Source organism: Achroia grisella, unplaced genomic scaffold, assembly GCF_030625045.1.
Source record: "Achroia grisella isolate CSIRO2021 unplaced genomic scaffold, CSIRO_AGI_Agris_v1 utg2470, whole genome shotgun sequence".
NCBI classification, from domain to species: domain Eukaryota; kingdom Metazoa; phylum Arthropoda; class Insecta; order Lepidoptera; family Pyralidae; genus Achroia; species Achroia grisella.
This window is the reverse complement of record NW_026712738.1, coordinates 55,323-77,876: the sequence shown is the minus strand read 5'-3', so window position 1 is coordinate 77,876 and position 22,554 is coordinate 55,323. Positions and strand designations below refer to the sequence as shown.

General features: G+C 35.9%; 1 protein-coding gene across 1 annotated transcript in view; it reads right to left on the bottom strand.

Moving 5' to 3' along the window:
- LOC131842728 (14-3-3 protein epsilon) overlaps positions 1 to 21,754 on the bottom strand; it is a 36,150-nt gene extending 14,396 nt beyond the window's left edge. Inside the window, exons 1-2 of the mRNA XM_059191292.1 lie at positions 21,574 to 21,754; positions 15,880 to 16,043 (exon numbers count right to left, since the gene is read on the bottom strand). Of these exons, the coding sequence (XP_059047275.1) occupies positions 15,880 to 16,043; positions 21,574 to 21,637 (228 nt within the window). The 5' untranslated portion in view covers positions 21,638 to 21,754. The remainder of the gene's footprint in view (positions 1 to 15,879; positions 16,044 to 21,573) is intronic.
- Positions 21,755 to 22,554: the final 800 nt, after the last annotated feature.

Sequence of the window (22,554 nt, the reverse complement as noted above, 5' to 3'; positions counted from 1 at the left end):
GGTCGTTGACACCGTCGCCTAACGCTATATAGTGTTACAAAAAGTAATGGATACTCTGCTTGCAAATTATTTTCCACGTCAAATTAATTTCTGTTTAGTGTATACTACCTACCCACCCCGGTTATGCACGGGTGTGCATGTATTATACATATAAACCTTCCTCTTGAATCACTCTATCTATTAAAAAAAACCGCTTCAAAATCCGCTGCGTAAGCATACATATGGACGGACAGACAGCGACTTTGTTTTATACTATGTAATGAAGTATAATTATATGTATATATATATATTCATTTATTCTGATGTATAAAGTTTCACCAAAATCCGTTCAGTACTTTTTGCGTGAAAGAGTAACAAATATCCATACTTACAAACTTTGGCGTATATAAATTTTATAATGAGAACAATTCACGCTGTATTACCAATCTAGTTTTATTTACACAAATGGGTTCCTAAATGCTTTTTCTATCACCCAGTCCTGTGTAGAACCTACTTTAAGATTGAGGTTATTTATTTATAAATAAACTAGCTGTTATCAGCAACATCGGCCGTGTGGAATTTAACTTTTATTATTATAATAAATGAACTTAAGACATTTGATTAATAAAAAAAAAGTTGCCGAATTTATAACATTAGCTAATTGCGAGTAAAGTCCTGTCAAAATCGGTCCAGCTGTTTTAGAGATTATCAATAACAAACTGAGAGACAAAAATGTTTAAGATAAATATTTTTATATCATCAAGTTTAGAAATTACTAGAAACTTCGGCAAATCTTTAATTTTTTTTAAACAGTTTTATATACCTTTTTACTACCTAAATGATAATTTAGCTTTTTGTAGATCAATTTGTTTGTTTCATAAACATTAACATTTTTTTATTAATCTATTTATTTATTTATTTTTCGGAAAACCAAGGCTATTTATAAACATAGTTATAAACATAATTAAATCATAACGGCCAGGTTACTTACAGGTTTTCACGGATAGAAACGTAATATAAAATAAATTAAAGTATTACCACGAGCGGCGTGTTTGTGTCATAAATACTCATAAAATCATATATCAAAAAATAACAATCCACTAAATTAAAACATATGCTGAAATTTACAAACATTTTTGAACAATGGAAATGCATAGAAGTAACATTAAATTCAATACTTATAAAATTGCATTGCATTGTAAACAAAATATTTCCTCTCCATAACATAAAATTTACACTTTATGGAAAATCGCGACAATGGAAACACGCCAAACGCCACGTAGAGATGCCATGTGCGCCACTTATTGATTTGTTTCAAACTCGTATGACGGACGGGCAATTTTGTTTGGCGATATGTAAATCACGAGCAGGGCTGCCAACCAACCGTCTTCTTATATGGATACTGCATTTTCTTAAATAGTACTAAATAACACAATTACTGTTGTGAATACTAGATACGGAAGCCATCATAATACTCTTACAAATTTGTACATTTCGAAATAATCATAATCATCTGCTTCTTTATCCTATTTATTTGTGGTAGGCGTAAAGTTTTTCTCTTCCATTCATCCCTGTTCGCAGGCATCTCGTTATTTACTCCCTTTCTTACCATATCATCTTGCACAGAGTCCATCCATCTCTTTTTCGGCCTTCCTCTGTCCTCTGTCCTTATAACCCACATAATATTAAATAATTTGACGACCTCGGTGGTATAGCGGTCTAGCACACCGCTTTACATCCGATGGTCGCGGGTTCGATTCCTCGCACGGCACAAACATTTGTATTCATGAATATGATTATTTGTATCGGTCTGGGTGTTTTCTATGTATTTATATCAGTTCTCTAGTACCCATAACACAAGCTCCCTATTTTGAAATACTCATAAGTAAAATAAAATGCATTAAAATAAATTTAATAAAGATTAACTAGATATTAATATCCCTCTGTCATCAAAATATGATAATGTATCTTTTTCTCTGAAAATTTTGTTATTTCATATTATTGTACCCTAGCTGTTCCCGCGACTTCATCCGCGTGAAATTTAACTTTATTTTTCTAAAATAAAATAGCCTAAGTTACCTGCCAAAAAAAGTCCCGTCAAAATCGGTCAAACCATTTCAGAGATTAGCCGAAACAAACAGAAAGACAAGACAGACAAAAATTGTAAAAAATGTTATTTTGGTGTATGTACCGTATTTATATTCATATGCTACATGCATAAAAAACGGTTATTTCAATATTACAAACAGACACTCCAATTTTATTTATACGTATAATTTTCAAAATGAAAATGGATAAATTGAGTATGAAATACTTCATTTAGATTATTCTGACGAGTTCACCACGAATTTAGAACATTGGTTTCCTCGCCCTGATAAGGGTTCTTCACCATTAGTAACAAACATCTACCCACCCTCACTGCACGGCACGAGGTTGAACTGCTGGCTCTTACAAGAAATTTGATCTCCCTTAAAAGAGTTTTAAGGTAGGGCCAACCCTGACCGCCTGCGGGAAGTTATGACGCCACGTGCACGCGAGGTCGGGCCGCATGGCCGCGCCCATGCTTTTACACTAGACTAGTGGCCCGTCCAAACTTCGCACGAGTTCAACAACATACATAATATATGGTATTTAAAATAATATACATATGAAACTGTGAATTAATTTTAAAGATAGATATTTTAGGGGAGTAGAGATTGTTAATGATAGGTGCTTGTTCCCCCAGGCGGCCTTCCTGGAAACCAATGTGATTAATTACTGGTGAAGCTAGCTATAAAATAGGGATTGAAAGTTTATATGAAACTTTGTCAATTTTAATCCGATCGGGCTGAGACTTTGCATGCACAAAGCTACTATGACGTAGGCATCCCGTAAGAAAGGATTTTGATAAATTCCACCTTAAGGGGATAAATTAACGCGAGCGAAGCCGCGGGTTAGAGCTAGTATATATATAACAAAGGCTTTTTTCAGTTCGCCGCAGCTGGCCTTTAGAGCTTCACCGGGCGATGGTGCAGATAGCACTCTGAACCCGCGGAAGGACTTATGAGCGGCTGAAGGCCAGCCTGATGGATACGACTAGTCTGAGGGCACCGCTAGGGATTCGAACCTCCGTCGTCGGCCGTCGTAATTTCGATCCCCCGATTGAATTGGACAATAATAGATAATAAAGGCGTACAGAATTCGTGTGTATTTTAGTTTTATCTAGAAGCTAGACTGTTGGGAAAATCTCATCAACTAGTAGATCGCAATAGCTTTCCGATAAAGCTATGCAAATGAGGCTTTATATTGGTTCTGTTCGCGTTAAAGTAAGTCGTAGTAATAGACGTAGAAACAAATTGTACGCACTATAACTGTGTCAAGTAGGTACTAATGATTTGTGTGGTATTTTTTTTTTATTGGATTGTTTGGGCTATTGTCAGGTACTTGGACCTGTAACACTGCGACCTACATAGATCGCGCTCGTCGATCGTGCTCGCCCTTTTTCAGAGTTCGCTACCTAGACCCGTCAGAGACAAGAATTAGAGGATGTTCTTAGGAGCTATGGTTTTTTTCTCTTTAGAATAGACTATAAACTTTCCAAAGGAGATATTACGTTTATGCTTGAGTGGGCTACAACCACATGGAGTTTCCTCTTCAGTTTGGCAAAATCTGCAGAGTTTTGTTCTAGGTTTTGTGTGACATTACTGTTTTTGTTGTTTATAGGCCTAGGTTTTGTATGACATTACTGGTTTACAGAAGACATGAAAATTATAACCTAAGAATGTGGGGTCAGGGGATTGTCAGTAACGTGGAATGTTGACCCCATTGCTAGTAAGGTACCATGTACCGATTAACTACTTAATTAGACTTTGAACAAGACTTTGTGCAAAGTCTGCCTTTCTCTATGACCTCCACGCAGTATATAACCCCCTGGAAACCATATTACGAACTAGCTAAGTGCCCGTGGTTTCATCCACGTAAAATTTATTATTCTATATGTTGTTCTGATAAGATCAAAATCCGTTCCAGTAGATTTGCGTGAGAGTAACAAACATCCATCTATACTAACAAACTATCGTGTTTATAATATTAATAAGATTTATCACCATGATATCCAGTCGGAACATTTCTAACAATCCCCTTCTCTCAAACTTAGCATTAACACCTACCAAAAATATACACAAAGAGAAACAATAAAATTCCTAAAACGACAGGAACAAAGAAATAATCGTGTCACTAGTCTATCTACATGTTGACCAACTTATCGGGCGCAAGAACCGGTAATTCATTTACAATAACGTACGAGATAACAATGCAATTAACTAATTATTAAACCATTAGGGCAAGTGAACGCGCTCACAACTTTACCATCGCTGAACGGCGACCTTAGACGAGACATGGATTACGACCAGTGTTTCCCAAAGTGGAACACACCCCACAATAAGGGGCCCAAAGTGGAACACATCCCACAATAAGGGGGCAATTCGAAAATGGACAAGACATGAGTTTAACTCTTCGCTCAGGGCTCTTTAAATGCAAACTAGCAGATTGCGGTGCCAAAAACAATTTTTAAATATTAACAATTAAGTATATTACATAGGAGGTATAAGGATTTTGAAAGGTTAAAGAGGGGCATGGCCCAAAAAAGGTTGAGAAACACTGACTTAGACAGTTTTACAATACATACATACTCATGCAAAGACGAGAACCTATATACATGTATACAGGACGTATATTTGCGTGGGCGCCGTAATTTACTACTCATGTGACGTCCTTTGTGGGTCTAGGTTTAGCACACCGCCTTACCTGATATAATCGCGGGATCGACTCCTCGCACGGTACAATTATACTCATGTATTCATGAGTATGATTGTTATGTTTTCTATGTATAAACAAAAAATATATCGATGAGTTGGTAGTATCGATAACACAAGGTTTTTCAAGATATTAAGGTTTCTTAAGGGTCGGCAACGCGCATGTGACACCCCTGGTGTGTCAGGCGTCCATAGACTACGGTAACAGTTTACCATCAGATGGACCGTATGCTTTTGCCACCTACGTGGTATAAAAAAAACAAGGCCTGCTTAGCTTGGAACTAGATGGCGCTGTATGAATTGTCCTAGGTTATTATTATAGTATTATCATATAATTATAAGCATACTAGTTTCTACCAGCGCGATGATTGCCCGGAATAAAAAAAATAGCCCATGTCCGACTCCATCGTTACTACTACTTATACGTCGAAATTTCATGACAATTAGTATTATTTAAGTCAGGCCGTGAATATCTTGCTAAAATGTATATTTTTCTTACCAGACAAACTTTTGAGTTTAAAAATAAATAAACAGAAACAATATTTATTGTCTGGGTATTTAGTTATTTACATAGTTTCTAAAAAATATTGCATAAATAAATTTACTTCACATATTAGATTTAAACAAACAAAAAAAAGCAATCAAAACCACAAAGATAAAGAAGTTAATAAAAATTTGCTATATAAAAGCAGAGAAAAAATAACAATTTTTTTTCTGCTCTTTATTGCTAGAGTAAAAAAAATTACATCACTGAACCAATGACGCCGCTCAAGATGACGCGTGGTGATTCAACGTAAATAACGACTGACGGTACAGTAATCCATACGTCCTTCGCGCGTTTCTAATACGACGTTCCCATTATCTTTACGGTTTATCAGATCTTAGAGGGATAATACATTATCAAATATGTGTAGAATAGAAAATTCTTAATCGATAATCTTACATTTTAACACTTTTGTATAGTCATACTTATTTTTTAATCTACCGCTCATTCGGAAGTTTGAGACAGTTTTCCGTTTTCACACAGTGCCATCTAGTTCCCAGCTAAGCAGAGCTTGTGTTATGGATACTAGACAACTGATATAAATACAGAAATGAATTTTGTAAATACACATAGAAGACACCCAGAACGATACAAACAATCATACTTATAAATACAAATGTTTGTACTGAAGGAACGATTCTAAGACCATCGCAACCAAATGTGAAGGATGGAGACCAAGATGACGAGCAAAAAGTAAAACGGCACCGATGTAGTTGTAGAATATTTTTGTATTAAATTCACTTATGTCATATAAAAACAATATAATATTATAAAAAATATAGACAATAAAAAGGTATATAAAATAGTTTCCAACAATGGCAGTGCTAAAAAGCTAGATCAACGAGGCAACGAATTCTTCACAAGTCGCAGAATGTTGGGCACAGAATTATACATTCAGTACGTACCATTTCGAAATTACTTTGCAAAGCAATTAAAACATTTATTCAAATTTTCCATATTCACTATAGGTGGATCAGCAGTATCTAAGACTATTCCAAATGTAGCTTCATTAGTTTATCTGAGTACAAATAATTCTGTAACGGAAGGAGCGGACGGATGGACAAAATACGCACCATAAGGGTTCCGGTTTACCTTTTTGGTTGCGAGCCCTAAAAAGGGCCCTACACTATTGATATTTGAAAAGACGTAGCCGACTCGCTTTCGGTCCTTAGCCACAGAATGTATAATGGACTGGGATTTTATTGACGTCAGCGTATTAGGGGCACGTGCTCGAGGTAAAAAGCGCTTGTTTGTTCATTCCCCTATTTGAAGTACGCAACGTCAGTCGAACCGTATAAGTTATACGAGGGCTACACTGAAAGTTTTTAGAACTGGCTACTTGAGAGCAATATAATAAAAAAAATTGTTAAAATTTTGAAAATGGAACTCTTTACGAACAGTACTGAGTATATAATTTATTCGTATGTCATGTGTTTTACGGTTTGGCGGCAAATTGAAAATAGTCTGTGTAACGTTATCATGAACTTAACACGAGAAAATTTTCGTGTGATGATTTTTTATGACTTTCGATGTCATCTAAGTCAACAAGAAAGTTATGATAGACTACTATTGGACTTCCACGATGAAGCCCCGTCTCGTGCCACTGTTTACAACTGGTTTAATGAGTTTAAACGTGGTCGCACTAATCTCACCGATGATTTGCGTGAGGGACGGTCTTCTACGGCGACGACCGAAGATAACATCAGTGTTGTGCGGCGTATGATAGAGACTGACAAAAGAGTGACCTATTAGCAGATCCGGGCAAGCTTAACGATTGGTATGAGTCAAGTGCACAAAATCCTCCATGAACATTTGGCGATCAGGAAGCCTTGTGCCCGGTGGATACCTTATAATTTCACTGAGGCTCAAAAACTCCGTCGGGTTGATTGGTGCCGTGAAATGCATGAAAGATTTAACGGAGGTGACTCAAATTCTGTGTTTAACATAGTTATGGGAGACGAAAACTGGATTTACTGTTATGATCCCGAAATTAAAGACAGTCAGCTCAGTGGGTGTTTCCTTCTGAGGAGTTGCTAACTAAAGTGAAGGGAGGTCGAAGCATAGGAAAAAAGATGGTGGCCTCGTTCTTTGGAAGAACAGGTCATTACGCGGCAATTGTTTTAGAGGATCGAAAAACAGTTACTGCAGAGTGGTACAGTAACAATTGTTTGCCACGTGTTTTGAAAAATGTGCGTGAGAAACGACATCGCAGTAGGATCCTCCTTCACCACGACAATGCTTCGTCGCACACCGCCAGGCAAATGATCGATTATTTGGCGACCTCAGACGTAGAACCACTGGGTCATTCGCCTTACAGCTCCGACCTCGTACCTTGCGATTTTTATTTATTCCGAAAAATGAAAGAAAAAGTTCGAGGAAAACGTTTTATGGACGCCGAGGATTCGGTGGCTACGTTTTAGAAGGCCGTCAAAGAGACCCCTAAGGACGAGTGGGCAAAGTGCTTTTCTCAGTGGTTCTATCGGATGCAGCGATGTATTGATGTGAAGGGACACTATTTTGAAAAGATAAAATAAAGGTAATAACTTGCTAATTTAATCAGTTTTTGATTTTCTAAGAACTTTCAGTTTGACCCTCGTATGAATATTTGTTTTTATGTAATTGAAATTACAAATAATATAACCACGGCCCATTTGAAGGTAAACGGTAAATCCTTTTTTTAGGGGGATAATAATGGAATAGTGCACTCGCCTGCGCTAACGGTATACGCTGGCGGGAGACCAGTGGAGGATAAGATGATCATGAAGGTCAGGTCGGTTAGCACATCGCGGCAAATTTTACAAAAGTTTATGCTCTATCCTGAGATAAAAACCATCGCTCCTAAGAATATCGCTCAATTCTTGTCCCTGACGATTCTACGTAACAAATTCTGAAAAAGGGCGAGCACAATAGATCTATGTAGGTCGCAGTGCTACAGGGTCTAGCAACTGACAATAGCCGGGGGGGTGGGGATTGTTAGTAATGTGCACTCATGACACCATTAGCAATGTACCATGTCAGGTTGACCTCCACGTTTCCCCCTAAAAACCATCGTGATAAATTCCTGGTGAATTTGTCACGAGGGGTTAAGACGATGCTTGAACTGACTTGACCTCAAGCTCATCTTATCATCCTCCACTGGGGACCCACCAGTGAAAACCGTTAGCGCAGGCGGGTTCATAATTCATTCCATTATTATCCATAAAAAAATTGACAAATACAACCACCCAATAAAAATACTATTATTTTGGATAGAAAAGTACATTAACTACTTTTTGAACTATGCCGGGGGTAATAAACTATAACTACCAATATGTTCACCGCTAAATCACTCAACGACCTTTGACTTTTATCGGCGGGTGGCAATTGACCCCAGGCGCGGAAAACTGCCACAAACTGCCACACCAACTCGCAACGGCATTGTCGTGCGTCATGGTCTCAAGGACGCAAACTCACTAGGTCTCTTACCTTTCCAACTGGGACACGCAATTTGATCCACAGCTGTTTGGGTCAAGTATTATGTAGGTTAGTAAACCTAGCCCCCTCCTAATGATACTATAATGGAGTTTGCTATACTGTTGAAACAATCTTGAGTTATCGTCAAATATATCCAGTAATTGTGTATTTAATTTCTTGGTGTTATACTTTTTATTCACGCATACATAAACGAATGAGGTAGACAGAGATTGAAAACTCTAAGAATCAGTATCGTAATTAGATGATTAACATTATAGTTATTTGTCATACTCGCAGTTAGCTATCCTTCGACCGATCCCCCGTCCAATTCAAACGGAAGTGAAACGGAATGAAATTAATGTTATTTGCAACAAAACATGATGTTAATATGTCGAAGTAATAGTAATATTGGGCACTGTTGAATTACCTCAAATTCAGATTGAGATAGAAATTACGACGGCCTGAGCCGAGGGTCTAGCGATGCCCTAGGACTATCAGTCATTATAGTCATATAACGCAGGTGGTAGTCGGCCTTCAGTCGCTCCATAAGTCCCTCCGTGAGTTTGGAGTGCATTCGCCCCTATCGTGGTGAAGCTGTAAAGATCAGCTGCGGCCAACAAGCAAGTTCGGAAAAACAACGTAGTGTTCGATAAAGAAATGGAGACTGTACGAAACCATCGTAGCTATATCTGTACACAAGAATAGTACGGACAACTTTCGACAAGTATATTTTTTTTTATTTATTAGGTCTACAAAACTGGATGTCTTACATAGTACATAACTTAATACACATAAAACAAACTATTTAAGTAACACATCCTTCTAGATGTAGACACAGCATGCATAACTTAATTTTTACACACACAAAATGACACTATACAATAATAATTTGCATTAATAGAGAATTATGTTATAAAGCTTTCTTGTATTTCAAGAAAATTACAATTTAATGTCCGTTTAATATTACTGACTGATGCACCGAAAATATCACTGTCTGACATTATTGTAATTCTCACACATTCGATATACCGGGGAGTATTTGCCATAGTTAGTTCTACACTTGGGGAGATTAAAAGTTTTTCTATTGAGCAGTCTGCTAGATCAACTATCTATATCAACATCATAAACCCACTGCAGTCCACTGCTGGACTGCAGTGGGTGGTGCGTCTCCCAAGGTATGCCACTGGGCACGATCTTCAGCCCTTCTCATCCAGTTACTACCCGCAACCGTATGGATGCGGGTAGTAGTACTGCGCCTCGCAGCAGGTGGAGTGACGACATACGTAGATATGTCGTCACTCCACCTAGCTACGGGACGTCCTACACTACATTTGTATTAAGTATATACATATATATATTATATACTAATATTTTTGACGTCCTAACATATATAACGTAGTAATCTATTAATAGTAAAGCCTATGGATGGTCCCATGGTTAAAAACAACACGAATAAAACGATCGATTAAAAAACGTATCGATTGTAAAAGATTCAAGAACGTATATTCCGTTCGATGAGATATGGAAGTAACAAAAACAATCTATCAAATTGAGAACCTCTTGTTTTCTATAGTCGACATCAAATTGAGAGGCTCTTCCTTTTCATGATTGGTTAATTACAAAGAAAACTACCTCATTAGCGCGTGTGCAAATATTAAGAACCGTTCTCATACTTTCACTTGGCAAAAAGGTTAACACCTGAGACGGGAATGTTTTGACAATCACATCGGAATGCTTCGACGCCAGTTTTAAATCCAAAGACGGCCTAGTTGGTCTAGTGGTTGAGCACATCGCCTTACTTCCGATGGTCACGGGATCGATACCTCGCACGGCTCAAATATCAGTATACATAATTATGGTTGTATCGTTCTGGATGTTTTCTATGTAAAATATGTATGTATTTACGGAAAAATCTATGTACCTATTCGTATCAGTTATCTAGTACACATAACACAAGCTTTAGCTAGCTTCACTTGGGTCTAGATAGCGCTGTGTGAATTGTCCTGAGATTATTATTACAGATGAATAACTATTGTGTATGAATGACTCCTAATAGTTTCATTAGCCTTAGAGATGTTTAAAATATATGTAACTTATTTACTTTGTACTTAATTTGTATTTACGAAACTTTGAATACAGTTTTACAATACAATGTGATACATTAGACTGAGTATAAAGTAATGCCATACAATTTATGTATGTGTATGACTTTTGAATGTTCACATATATTATTTTACATTATTTTTAAATCACCAGCATTTGGTATCTACAGTGTACGTGATATTTTGTATAATAATAAAAGAGTATAAGTACCTTCCTCATATGATGGACAATTATACGCAAAAGGCAGAGAATGGACTAAAAAAATAATTACAGCAAATGAGTAAACATGAAAATATTGATTTATTTATTTATTTAAACTATTGCACCAACAAAGAAAACACACAAAATGATATAATACATAAACTGATACAAAAGGCGGTCTTATCGTAAATCTCTTCCAGACTACCAGTAGAGAAAGTAACATTAAGATAAGAAAATAGAAGGTGGTGCACGTAATGAACATAACTGTACATTTGTACATAAATATATCTATTAATATATATAATAAAATATAAACATACGTAAACATACATATACTTAATAATGCACATATCTTCAGAAAATATGAAGGGAACTATGAGAAAGAGGACAATATGAACTTAAAGGGAAAGAAAGTGGGATTTGACAGAGACTTTGAAACTAGCAAGTGACTGAATGCTCCGAATGCAAGGGGGGAGTGCCTCCATAACTGACAGCCAGATATTGAAAAATAGCCAGCCAAAATATTGAAGGAAGAACATAAATTTAGCGCTATTTAGCGATAAGGCCGCCCATCGTCCGATCGATCAGTTTGAGATTTATATTGATGTTTAAGTATTCATACTTTTCTTACAATTCATAACATAAGCTCAAAACTGTATATTTTGATTATATATCAAATGATAATTGTTTAAAACAACTGGATTTACATAATGAAAAACTTTTTTTTCAAGATTCAAAATTCAAAGATCATTAGAATTCATGATCAATTCATGTAGAACATTTTAGCCGCTTATGAACGTCAAGTTTTTACATTAATTTTTTTTTCCATACCGTCCTTGGAAAACAGCTGAAAATACCATCAAAAGAGTATACGGGCATTGGTGGTCTATCGGTTTAGCACACCGCTTTACTTCCGTTGGTCGCAGATTCGATTTCGATTTCACGGCAAACATTTATATTCATGAGCTATTAGTAGCTAAGGTTCTTGAATAAAATAATATTGCGACTATAAATTGAGATGTAAGCTATCCTATCTTTCAAGTTGGATCAAATTGCATACAATTTGCAATCGGTTCAGTAGTTTAAGAGTCCATCCCGGACAAACAACGTGACACTTAATTTTTATATATAAAGATATTTATATATTTAAGTATTTAGCTTGTGACTAGATGGCGCGGTGTGAATTCTCCAGAGTTATTATTATTATTATTATAAAGTGACATCTACGTAGGTATACTCTTCGACAATTTGAAGATAACAGTTTCACTTAGTTGTAAAAACACCGATCACTTAGAAGAAATACCTACACGCCCCAAGGCGAAGGACTAGCGATGCGCGCGCATCCAACATCCGACCGAGAAGCAGTCGCTTCGAACAGAAAGCAGGGGGTGTATAAATATTGTATGGTTACAAAACGGGACAGTCTCAATTTCAATCTTTTCTACTGTCCTTATGGCAAACAAATGCCTTAATTACATTTCGGTAAGTGTGTATAAAAAAATATAGAAACAAAATGTAAGTTCGATAATAAACCGTAAACACTCCAATTAAAATAAAAAGGAACCAGGTCACAACATGTTAACTAAACTAATATAAGGAAAGAGTACATATTTTTTTACGACCTCGGTGGTCTAGCGGTCTAGCACACCGCTTTACGACCGATAGTCGCGGGTTCGATTCCTCGCACGGTACAAACATTTGTACTCATAAGTATGATTGTTTGTATCAGTCTGGGTGTTTTCTATGTATAATATGTATTAAAAAAAAAAAATATCTATGTATATGTATCAGTTATCGTAAACAGAGAAATATTTTCAGACTATCGTACTCTTGTTACTTCAACATTGAACGTCTAAGTCATGAGATATATCCTAGGGACAATATCTTTGGAATGTCTGTCAATTTATAATTCTTATTAACCGCTTTTAAATACCGATTGCTAACAATGTACCCCGATCGGGTCGATGTCTCTACTGTTCCTCCCCCTGGTTAACCGTCGTAGTCGACTTGTAATATCGCCAGGTCGTGCTAAGTGACCTGATTTCATACTCAGTCTTTCACCCTTCACTGGTGCCCCAACATATACCGTTAGCGTAGACGGGAAATAGAAATAATTCTTATTCAAATAAACTCATTACAAGTACTTTTAAATAGTCATATTTTGATTTTACCGCTCATTCGAAAGGCAATTTCATCACAAGAAGAATGAGCAAGAAACTTGTGTGTTACCCTTTTGAATAGATTATTTTATATATAAATAATTACAGAATAACTAGTAAGAGGCATGCGATAATCAACATAGAAACCGCTACGTGAGTGCGTAGCGATTTCTATATTCTATTATTTTATTAGTGCAATCAGATAATATTGTCAGGTTTTCTACAAAAACATTATTATCATTAACCATCTCATCAATTTTGCGGGGTGACTATTTTTTCAGTAATTACTGCAGTATAACTCTTGTAGAAAATTTTAATACTGTTAAGTTATATATATAACACGTGGACTGCATTTAAAATATTATTTCTCACATAGGGACCGGCACTTTTTTTATATTAACAATAAAAAAAGTGCCGGTCGAGCTGCACCAGCGACTTCGTCCGCGTGGAATTTAACTTTTATTAATCTAAAATAAAAGTAGCCTAAGATACTCATTACACCAGCTACCTGCCAAAAAAAGTCCCATCTAAATCGGTCCAGCCATTTCAGAAATTAGCAGAAACAAACAGACATACAGACAAAAATTGTAAAAAATGTTATTTTCGTCTATGTACCGTATTTATATTCATATGTATGTAGTAAAAAACGGTTATTTCAATATTACAAACAGACACTCCAATATTATTTATATGTATAGATGTATTATAAGTAATATGGGTAATGTAGGCTGAATTAAATAAATAAATAAATAATAGTCCGTTTAAAAATATCAATTTGCAAAATATTTCCTTTTTCGAAGACAGTTAAAATGCGTATGGTACAAAATTAAGTAACGTATAGAACATAAAACCTTATGATAAACCTCTAGTAAGTAACATCTGCCGCGTTATATTATTCAGACCTCGTCGCTTCAGCATTACTATTGCTATTAAGTATTCCATTCTAGGTAAACGTGTTATATTATATCATAAATATACATTATGAAAAATATTGAGAATTCTCGCTTTTTTATCTACAATACTTGTTCGACAGTATTTTTATTCCAGGACAAAATAATGACAAACAACAAGCTTTGTTGGCCTCGATAGTCTAGCGGTTAAGTAGACTGCCTTTCTATCAAAGGTCGCGGGTTCGATTCCTTGCAAAGTTACACATATTTGTATTCACGAGTAAGATTGCTTGTCTGTAAGTCCTAGTGTTTACTATGTGTATTATGTTTGTACTTACAAAGAAAAAAGGTATATATGTTAACCTATGTTTAGCTTGGGACTAGATTGTGCTGTGTGAATTACAAGTACGCGAGTTCGATTCTTAGTGCGGTGCAAACACTGTTATTTATATGTAAGATTGCTTCTCTGTCAAGTCCTCTGCACCTTGCTACAAAGGAAGCTGCTTTGGTGGTAGAAATAGAAGTAGGTACCCACCCAGAAAAACTTTGACAACCTGATTGGTGATAAAAAAATACGTACTCAGAAATCTGACAGTGTATAAATCATATCCTACATTACACACATACGCACAAATTACATTTTTAATACAAATCTTGCTGCAAAGGAAGCTGCTTGGTGGTAGAAATAGAAGTAGGTACCCACCCAGAAAACTTTGACAAGCTGATTGGTGATAAAAAAATACGTACTCAGAAATCTGACAGTGTATAAATCATATCCTACATTACACACATACGCACAAATTACATTTTTAATACAAATCTAAATATATATAGCTCAAAGGTGACTGACATAGTGATCTATCAACGCACAGCCCAAACCACTGGACGGATCGGGCTGAAATTTGGCATGCAGGTAGATGTTATGCCGTAGGCATCCGCTAAGAAAGGATTTCGATTAATTCTACCCCCAAGGGGATAAAATAGGGGATGAAAGTTTGTATTAAACTTTATCAATTTCAAACGGATCGGGCTGAGACTTTACATGCATAAAGCTACTATGACGTAGGCATCCCCTAAGAAAGGATTTTGATGAATTCCACCCTTAAGAAGATAAATTAACGCGAGCGAAGCCGCGGGCAAAAGCTAGTTCCAGATATTTTCCCTTGCGACGAATTCTAAAGTCAACAGTAGAGACAAAGGAAAGGTTATTGTTAGTAATGTGGACTAATAACCCCATTGTCAGGTTGACCTCCACGAGGATCCAGCTGAAAGCCATCATGATAAGTTCCTGGTGAATTTGCCATAAAGGGTTGACTGATCTGACTTCACGCTCACCACCGACGTATTCCATTAACGTGGGCGGGTGCAGCCATCCATCCATTATCATCATCTGCTTCTTCCTTATCCCATTTATTTGGGGTCGGCGTAATATGTTTTTCTCTTCCATTCATCTCTGTTCGCAGTCATTCCGTTATTTACTCCCTTTCTCACCATATCATCTTTCACACAGTCCATCCAACACTTTTTCGGTCTTCCTCTACCCTTATAACCATCCACATTCATATGTAACACCGTCCTTAGGATATGATCTTCATTCCTACGCATTACATGCCCATACCACGATAGACGATTACTCTTTAACTTCTCTGACATCGGTGCCACTTTCATACTTCCTCTGATGTATTCATCCATCCATTATCATCCTTTAAAAATCAGTTTAGGAGTAGTAGAGATAAATTACAGACTAGTGTACTCACTTTTGTTTCTTCCTTCTGTTCGATGGAGGATATAATCCTCCAGGAGGCCCGGCGGGCACCGATCACGTTCTTGTACGCCACTGAGAGCAGGTTACGCTCCTCGACGGTCAGTTCGTTGTCAGAGACGTTGCGGGATGCCACGTTCTTCATCGCCTCCACCATTTCTGTAACATTCAATTTGTTAGACATGATAGCTCATTAGTATAATTGTGCGTGGGTGTTCAGATTACCCGTCTAGTAAGCGTGAGCGTATAACCCACGCGTCGCCCTAAGAGATCTGCCCTATAACACCTACAGGGCGGATAAAATCCTGACAGAATGGTAATGCGACCCCATGACTCTGGAAACAGTTTTTATAGTAATTCAACATATGCCATGCCATTGTTCTTGACTACATTTCTAATAAATTTGATTGGAATAGAATAGATTTTTAGAGACGAACTTAGCATTCCATAGATTCACCGTACGTGTGCCGGGTCTATCGTGTAGCAAAGAGAGAAGCTCAGAGCAGTTCCCGGGGCTAGTGACCCGGGTGTAGGTTAAGGGGCCCAACACCAGAGACAAAGAAACTCTGAGCAGTTCCCGGGGCTATTGACCCGGGTGTAGGTTTAAGGGGCCCAACACCAGAGAGAAAGAAACTCTGAGCAGTTCCCGGGGCTATTGACCCGGGTATAGGTTTAAGGGGCCCAACACCAGAGAGAAAGAACCGCTAAGCAGTTCCCGGGGCTAGTGACCCGGGTGTAGGTTTAAGTAGTGTTGAGTACGTCGCCAAAGGGTCCCCCTTTGCCGACGTACTCAACACTCTCCTTCACCGCTCGTTTCTCTCCTCGCCCAGTCCAATCTGTTAGTGCAGCTTTATATGCACCTTCTAGTATAGAACCTACTGCCTTCCTCCTTTAAACTTACGTTTTTTTTTTTGTGAATTATACTTCTATAAGGAATGTTGCTTTCGTCTGTCCTAATGTTAGCCGGGTACTAGTAGAAGATAATAATAGGCGGAAAGGGAGACAGGTCAGTTAGCCTACCACATTTTATCGAAAACTACAAAGGCAACTGTGTAAAACTCGACCATTCATAGTGCTATCAGTGAGGCCACTACACTCCATGACTAATCTCCCCAGACTCAAAAAGGGGACGCTGACCTGACCGATTGTATACATTAATTTTATTGCAACAAGCGTAATACGCAAGTTTCTTGCTCATTCTTCTTACGGTGATTTTGAACGTAGTATAAAAAAAAATAGTCTACAGAAGTGGTCATATTAACTTTATTTGAATAAATATTAGTTTTTCCATAAACTAGAGAATTGTGGATAGGAGAAGCTAGTTCTTAATGAGTCTGCGTTCAAAATGAATGGTAGAATAAAAAAAAATATTTTCAAAACTGCCTACATTAAGTTCAGTTGAAATATTATTTCTTTTTTTTCTATAAACTAACTAGCGAGTAGAAGCTACTAGTACACAAAATACTATCTCTCAAAATACAATTACCATTATCTATCCTGCAAGCGTAAAGATATAGGCAGATAAACAGATTATTGCTCTATCGAGAAACAAGTACTTGGTGATTATTCCTTGATAGGTTAGTTTGTTGAATCACCGGAGTGCTTATGTTTATATTGCAAGTTAAAATATCATATTCATGTAGATACATTAATATGATATTTTGACTCTGTAGATCAGTAATCTCTCTGTAAGATCTCCATTACAGACTCTTAGGATATCTCAAAGCTACCGTCAGTTCCGAATGCTTTCGAGCTAAGAACTGATAAGAAATATACTCTTTTTCATTTCAAATGAACTTGTACATGATTACAATATAGAATCTTTTTAAAATTTAATTAGGGAGAATGTAGTGTCCACCCAGCACATTATATTGCAGTTTGTCAAAAGACATCTAATAAGTGGTCGAAACCAGAACAGCCCAGTCTCCACAAAGTTTGACGAAAGAAAATAATCTAACCAGTGGCCCAAGTTACGGCCAGCCTATTCCCCACAAGCAGAATCCGTTCACGAGCATGACGGTAAAGATTTTTTGTATAAGACAAAATAAAATAGTAATTCGTAATATTTTGACGTTCCCTTATTTGGTCGACCATGATTTCCTGGCTTTACTTTAGTTATAAATGTCGCATTTGGTATTTTTAGTTGCTCTGACATTGACCTGAAGTGTTTGGTATCGACCAGACTCGAAGTCACGACCTTCAGGTAGCCAATCATAAGATTTAGCGTTTTATTAAAAAAAAATGGTGACTAATATTCTTTACAATTTAGTTTGTTAGTCACTTGTCCTCCTTTCGAAACGGACGTGACGTAACACTGGTTGCAATTGGGATGACACGAAAACCTAGAATGCAATTGTACAGTTCCCTTATCTGGAACCAAATAAACCCACCCATTTTATGTGGCGGTCATTATCGAGATAACTTTCTACGAAGTCATATCCTAGTCATCAGATTTCAAGCGCCGAACTTCGTAATTTGTTTTTCCGTGAAATGGTGAGATGAGATAGTGAAATTACAGGGTAAAGAGGCATTTCCGTCGTCTGGAATATAACTCGGCGGTGCTACAAATGTAGCATGGTAATGTGATAGAATAGTATATTAAGATCACAATATATTAATATTGTCATGTTCAGTATGCTGCCTTTCTTCTTCGTTGAGGGTTTGGTCCTCATTCTCCCATGATACAATTTTTTGTATTAAATAAATATTTTTTCTAAAAAAAATTCTAAAATAAAGGTAGCCTAAGTGACTCCATATTACATCAACTACCTGCCAATAAAAGTCCCGTCAAAATCGGTCAAGCCATTTCAGAGATTAGCCGGAACAAAGAGACAGACAGACAAAAATTATAAAAAAAATATTTTGGTGTATGTGCTATATTTATATTCATATGCGTGTAGTAAAAAACGGTTATTTCAATATTATAAACAGACACTCAAATTTTATTTATATGTATAGATGTGTATATAATTCAAATTCTTCTTAGTCTCCACTGGATATGTTATGTATGTATTTACTATTATCATCACAGTACATTGTGACAATCAATATACATTACTCCTTTCTTGAGATAGTGGGTGTGATCCTTATTCTCCCGCGTTACAATTTTAAGGTAAATTTATTTTGAATTCATCTAGATGTTTCTCTTCATATGTTATGAGGTGCTTATAAAAAAAAATTACTTAATATGTCTATTAGTACCAGATTTATGCGCATCTGGGAGGAGCTAGGCTGGCTACTTTAGTAGTCTCGGCTCTACATACACACCAACCAATATTAAAGGCTAAATGTGGATAACATGTCCTAATTGGATTATGTCAATTTGAAGATAGTGCTATCTGAGTCATCCAAGATCATTATTTTGTCATTATGACAATTCTTTACAAATATAACTTGATAAAATTAAAATAATCAGTTTTGAGAAACTCATTGTAATTCTACCTCATCTATAATGAGCACTTGACTAAGACAATTCAAACAAACAACAGACATACATGTCCTAATATAGGATGACTTCGGTGGTCTGGCGGTCTAGCACACTTCTTTATGACCGATGGTTGCCGGTTCAATTTCTCACACGGCACAAACATTTGTATTCATGAGTATGATTGTTTGTATCGGTCTGGGTGTTTTCTATGTACAATATGCACATATTTACAAAAAAAATCTATGTATAATTATCAGTTATCTAGTACCCATAACACAAGCTTTAGCTAGCTTAACTTGGGTCTAGATGGCGCTGTGTGAATTGTCCTAAGATTATTATTATTATTATTATTACTTAAGTACAAAGGAAAATTTTTAAAGAGAAATGACACATTTAATACATTTACTGTACTTTGGAAACCAAAGTATAATATTTTCATTGTTAACTCTACATCATTTAATATACTGGTGTTATAATGCATGATAAGATGCAATAAAACAAAAACTTCATAGATTAATATATTACATTATATACCTGCATGATAACAAAGCAAATTTTTTTTAATCAATAATATCTACAATCCTTGACCCACATTTATTAAGGAGTATAACTTGCCCGTACCATAAACTTTATGGTTCTATAAAAGGGATGGAAAATATAAATGTGTTTCAGGATAATTTTCAAAAGGATTAAAATATTAGTTAATTTCTAAAAAAAGAAACCAATATAATAGTCATTTTTTTTTAAAGTCAAGGAACTTATCATAATGTACAGTAATATGGACTCTATTTTCCACATTTAGTCTTTGATCTGGACTGTAGTGCATTGTTTGTAGTCAAGGAACAAATTGGTGAAAGATGGATTTTGTTAAAGTGGCTATTTTGAACGTCCTGTGGTGGCTATCGAAAAAAATCTAAGAATTTTGTTCCAGTTGGTGAAACAATTTAATTTAGTATATTCAATCTTGTCACACTTTACTTAAACCATGATGCAATAAGTAATGTAGATTTTATCATAAGGCTAAACTAATATTCCTAATTTTTTTTTCATAAATATAACTGTAACACAAGAACAGTACAGTTATGCTATTGGTAACTACAAAAAATATATAAGGAAAGCAGGTCAGATTGACTGCACAGAAGTCTAGCAGGCAGTCTAGATTTGGTCTACAATTTCTAGGTCAGCAGACAATATTCACAAGAACATTATATTGTGTATTAAATGATGCACTCTTTAATGATGCTGTTCATCCAATTTAAAACTATTATATTCTTGGTTGTATGGCAGAGTGTACAAAAAAATGGTGGATTTATTTTGTGCAAATAACTTACAACATGATTGTCTTTTAAATTGAGAACATTATTTATTACAATTATTATAAAATGACAAAGACATAATTTTTTCATCACTAATCATTATTGATTTGTAAAGTGAAGTAGTAGACAAAAGCAATGAAAATGTCTGTAAAGTTGTATAATTTTAGTTAATTTGATAGTCTAAGGTCAATGAACTAGGCGATTGCAAATTAGTTCAATGTGAAGGATAAACTAACGGCCTACATCATTATCAGTGAGAGTGAGATTTATCTCAAGATAATTCACTACACAATGAGTGCATTATCTCCATTCAAAGATGTACGTGATAAAACTCCGTGTTCACAGGTTCCCGTCGTGCTAAATTGTGAACAATAGGTGAAACCAAAGAGGCGTCGCCACTAATTCGAGCGTCCCAATGAGTCTGGAACATTCCAACAGCTGTAACAGACTGGTTCGTCTAAAGTACCGACATGCATGAATGACCTCCGTCAACATCGATCGTGCTCGAGTTCCAAGGGACGAGAAATTATGTAGACAATTTTTCAATCTCCAAATGACTTTATGCATAAAAATTAACAAAATGTGTCTTAAAAAGACATAAAAACTCAACGTAGTTATTTCATAGTCTTGTTATAATATAATCTACGTCTTTTCATTTATTCAAATAATATAAAAAACTGAAAGGGCATCTCCCACCGGCGGATGACGCATCGATCGCTGACCAAGCCTAACGAATGGCATTGATTTGTTAAATTCCCAATAAAATATTACAAATTGAATGCGTTACAATGGTTTTCGACCTGATTTCTGGAGTTCAAAGGGGGTGCTAGATGTTTTAGGCTAAAATTATAAGTAACTATCATCAAATCGTCATTCAACTGTCGGCGAAAATAGGATACAATTTTTATCCTTATACATGGGAATTTATCAAAAAATATGTACTTACCATCATAGCGCTCAGCCTGTTCAGCTAGCTTGGCTTTATACACATTATCTTCCCTTTCCGACATTGTGGATGACAAATGATTTTTCACTAACTAAAACCGAATCGCCAGGTCACTAATTCACCAAGATGGCCGCGCCCGCCAACCGAATCCGAATTCGATCTTCAACTAAACTCCGCCCATGACGTCATAGAAAATGGCAACTTCCGTCCATGTGTTCTTGCCATATTCAATATAAAAATATTTACAATTACCTGAAAATTCTTTTATTTTCATCTTTCTTTCGTACAGACCCTATTCTTTAAATACATCATAATATTAAAGGTAAAAATTTCTAACAAATTTCTGATAGAAATTAATTAAAGATGACGTGAACTTTCGCGTCTTCTATCTCTTTTACATACCAAAATTACAAAGAAAGCGTACAAATTATTTAATACTGCTACAGAAAGACATGCTGACTGTATAAGAATGTCTACCTGACTATTATTAAAATGAAATTTTTATTTTTATTTCAAGTTTCATTCATCCTTTCTATAAATATTTTTTTTATCTGTATATATGGGCATTTGTGTCACAAACAAATTAAATAAAAGAAACATTCCTGTCAAATTTAAATTGATATTACAATTTAATTTGGGAAATCATAATTCTTCCATTTCATCTTATGATTTCAAGTAACAAGGAATACTTTATAGACGTCAGTTTAAAAGAAAAAACTTTTCAATAGTCATCACATTTTTTTTTCAGTCTACCGCTCATTCAGAAAGCTGTCTCATTATCTATAAAATGTAGGCTGAAAGATAAGAAAAGCTATAATGATATATGTTAAATGCTTTCTGGTTTTGATTTGATCAGGAAGAAATGTTGCAAACATTTCTCCTCATATTAAATGTTAATGTGTTATGTTTGTAATATTAAACAGTAAATGAATGATAATTTTTTTAATAAGTTTCTCGAAAAGTCATTTCCTGATTTTTGTG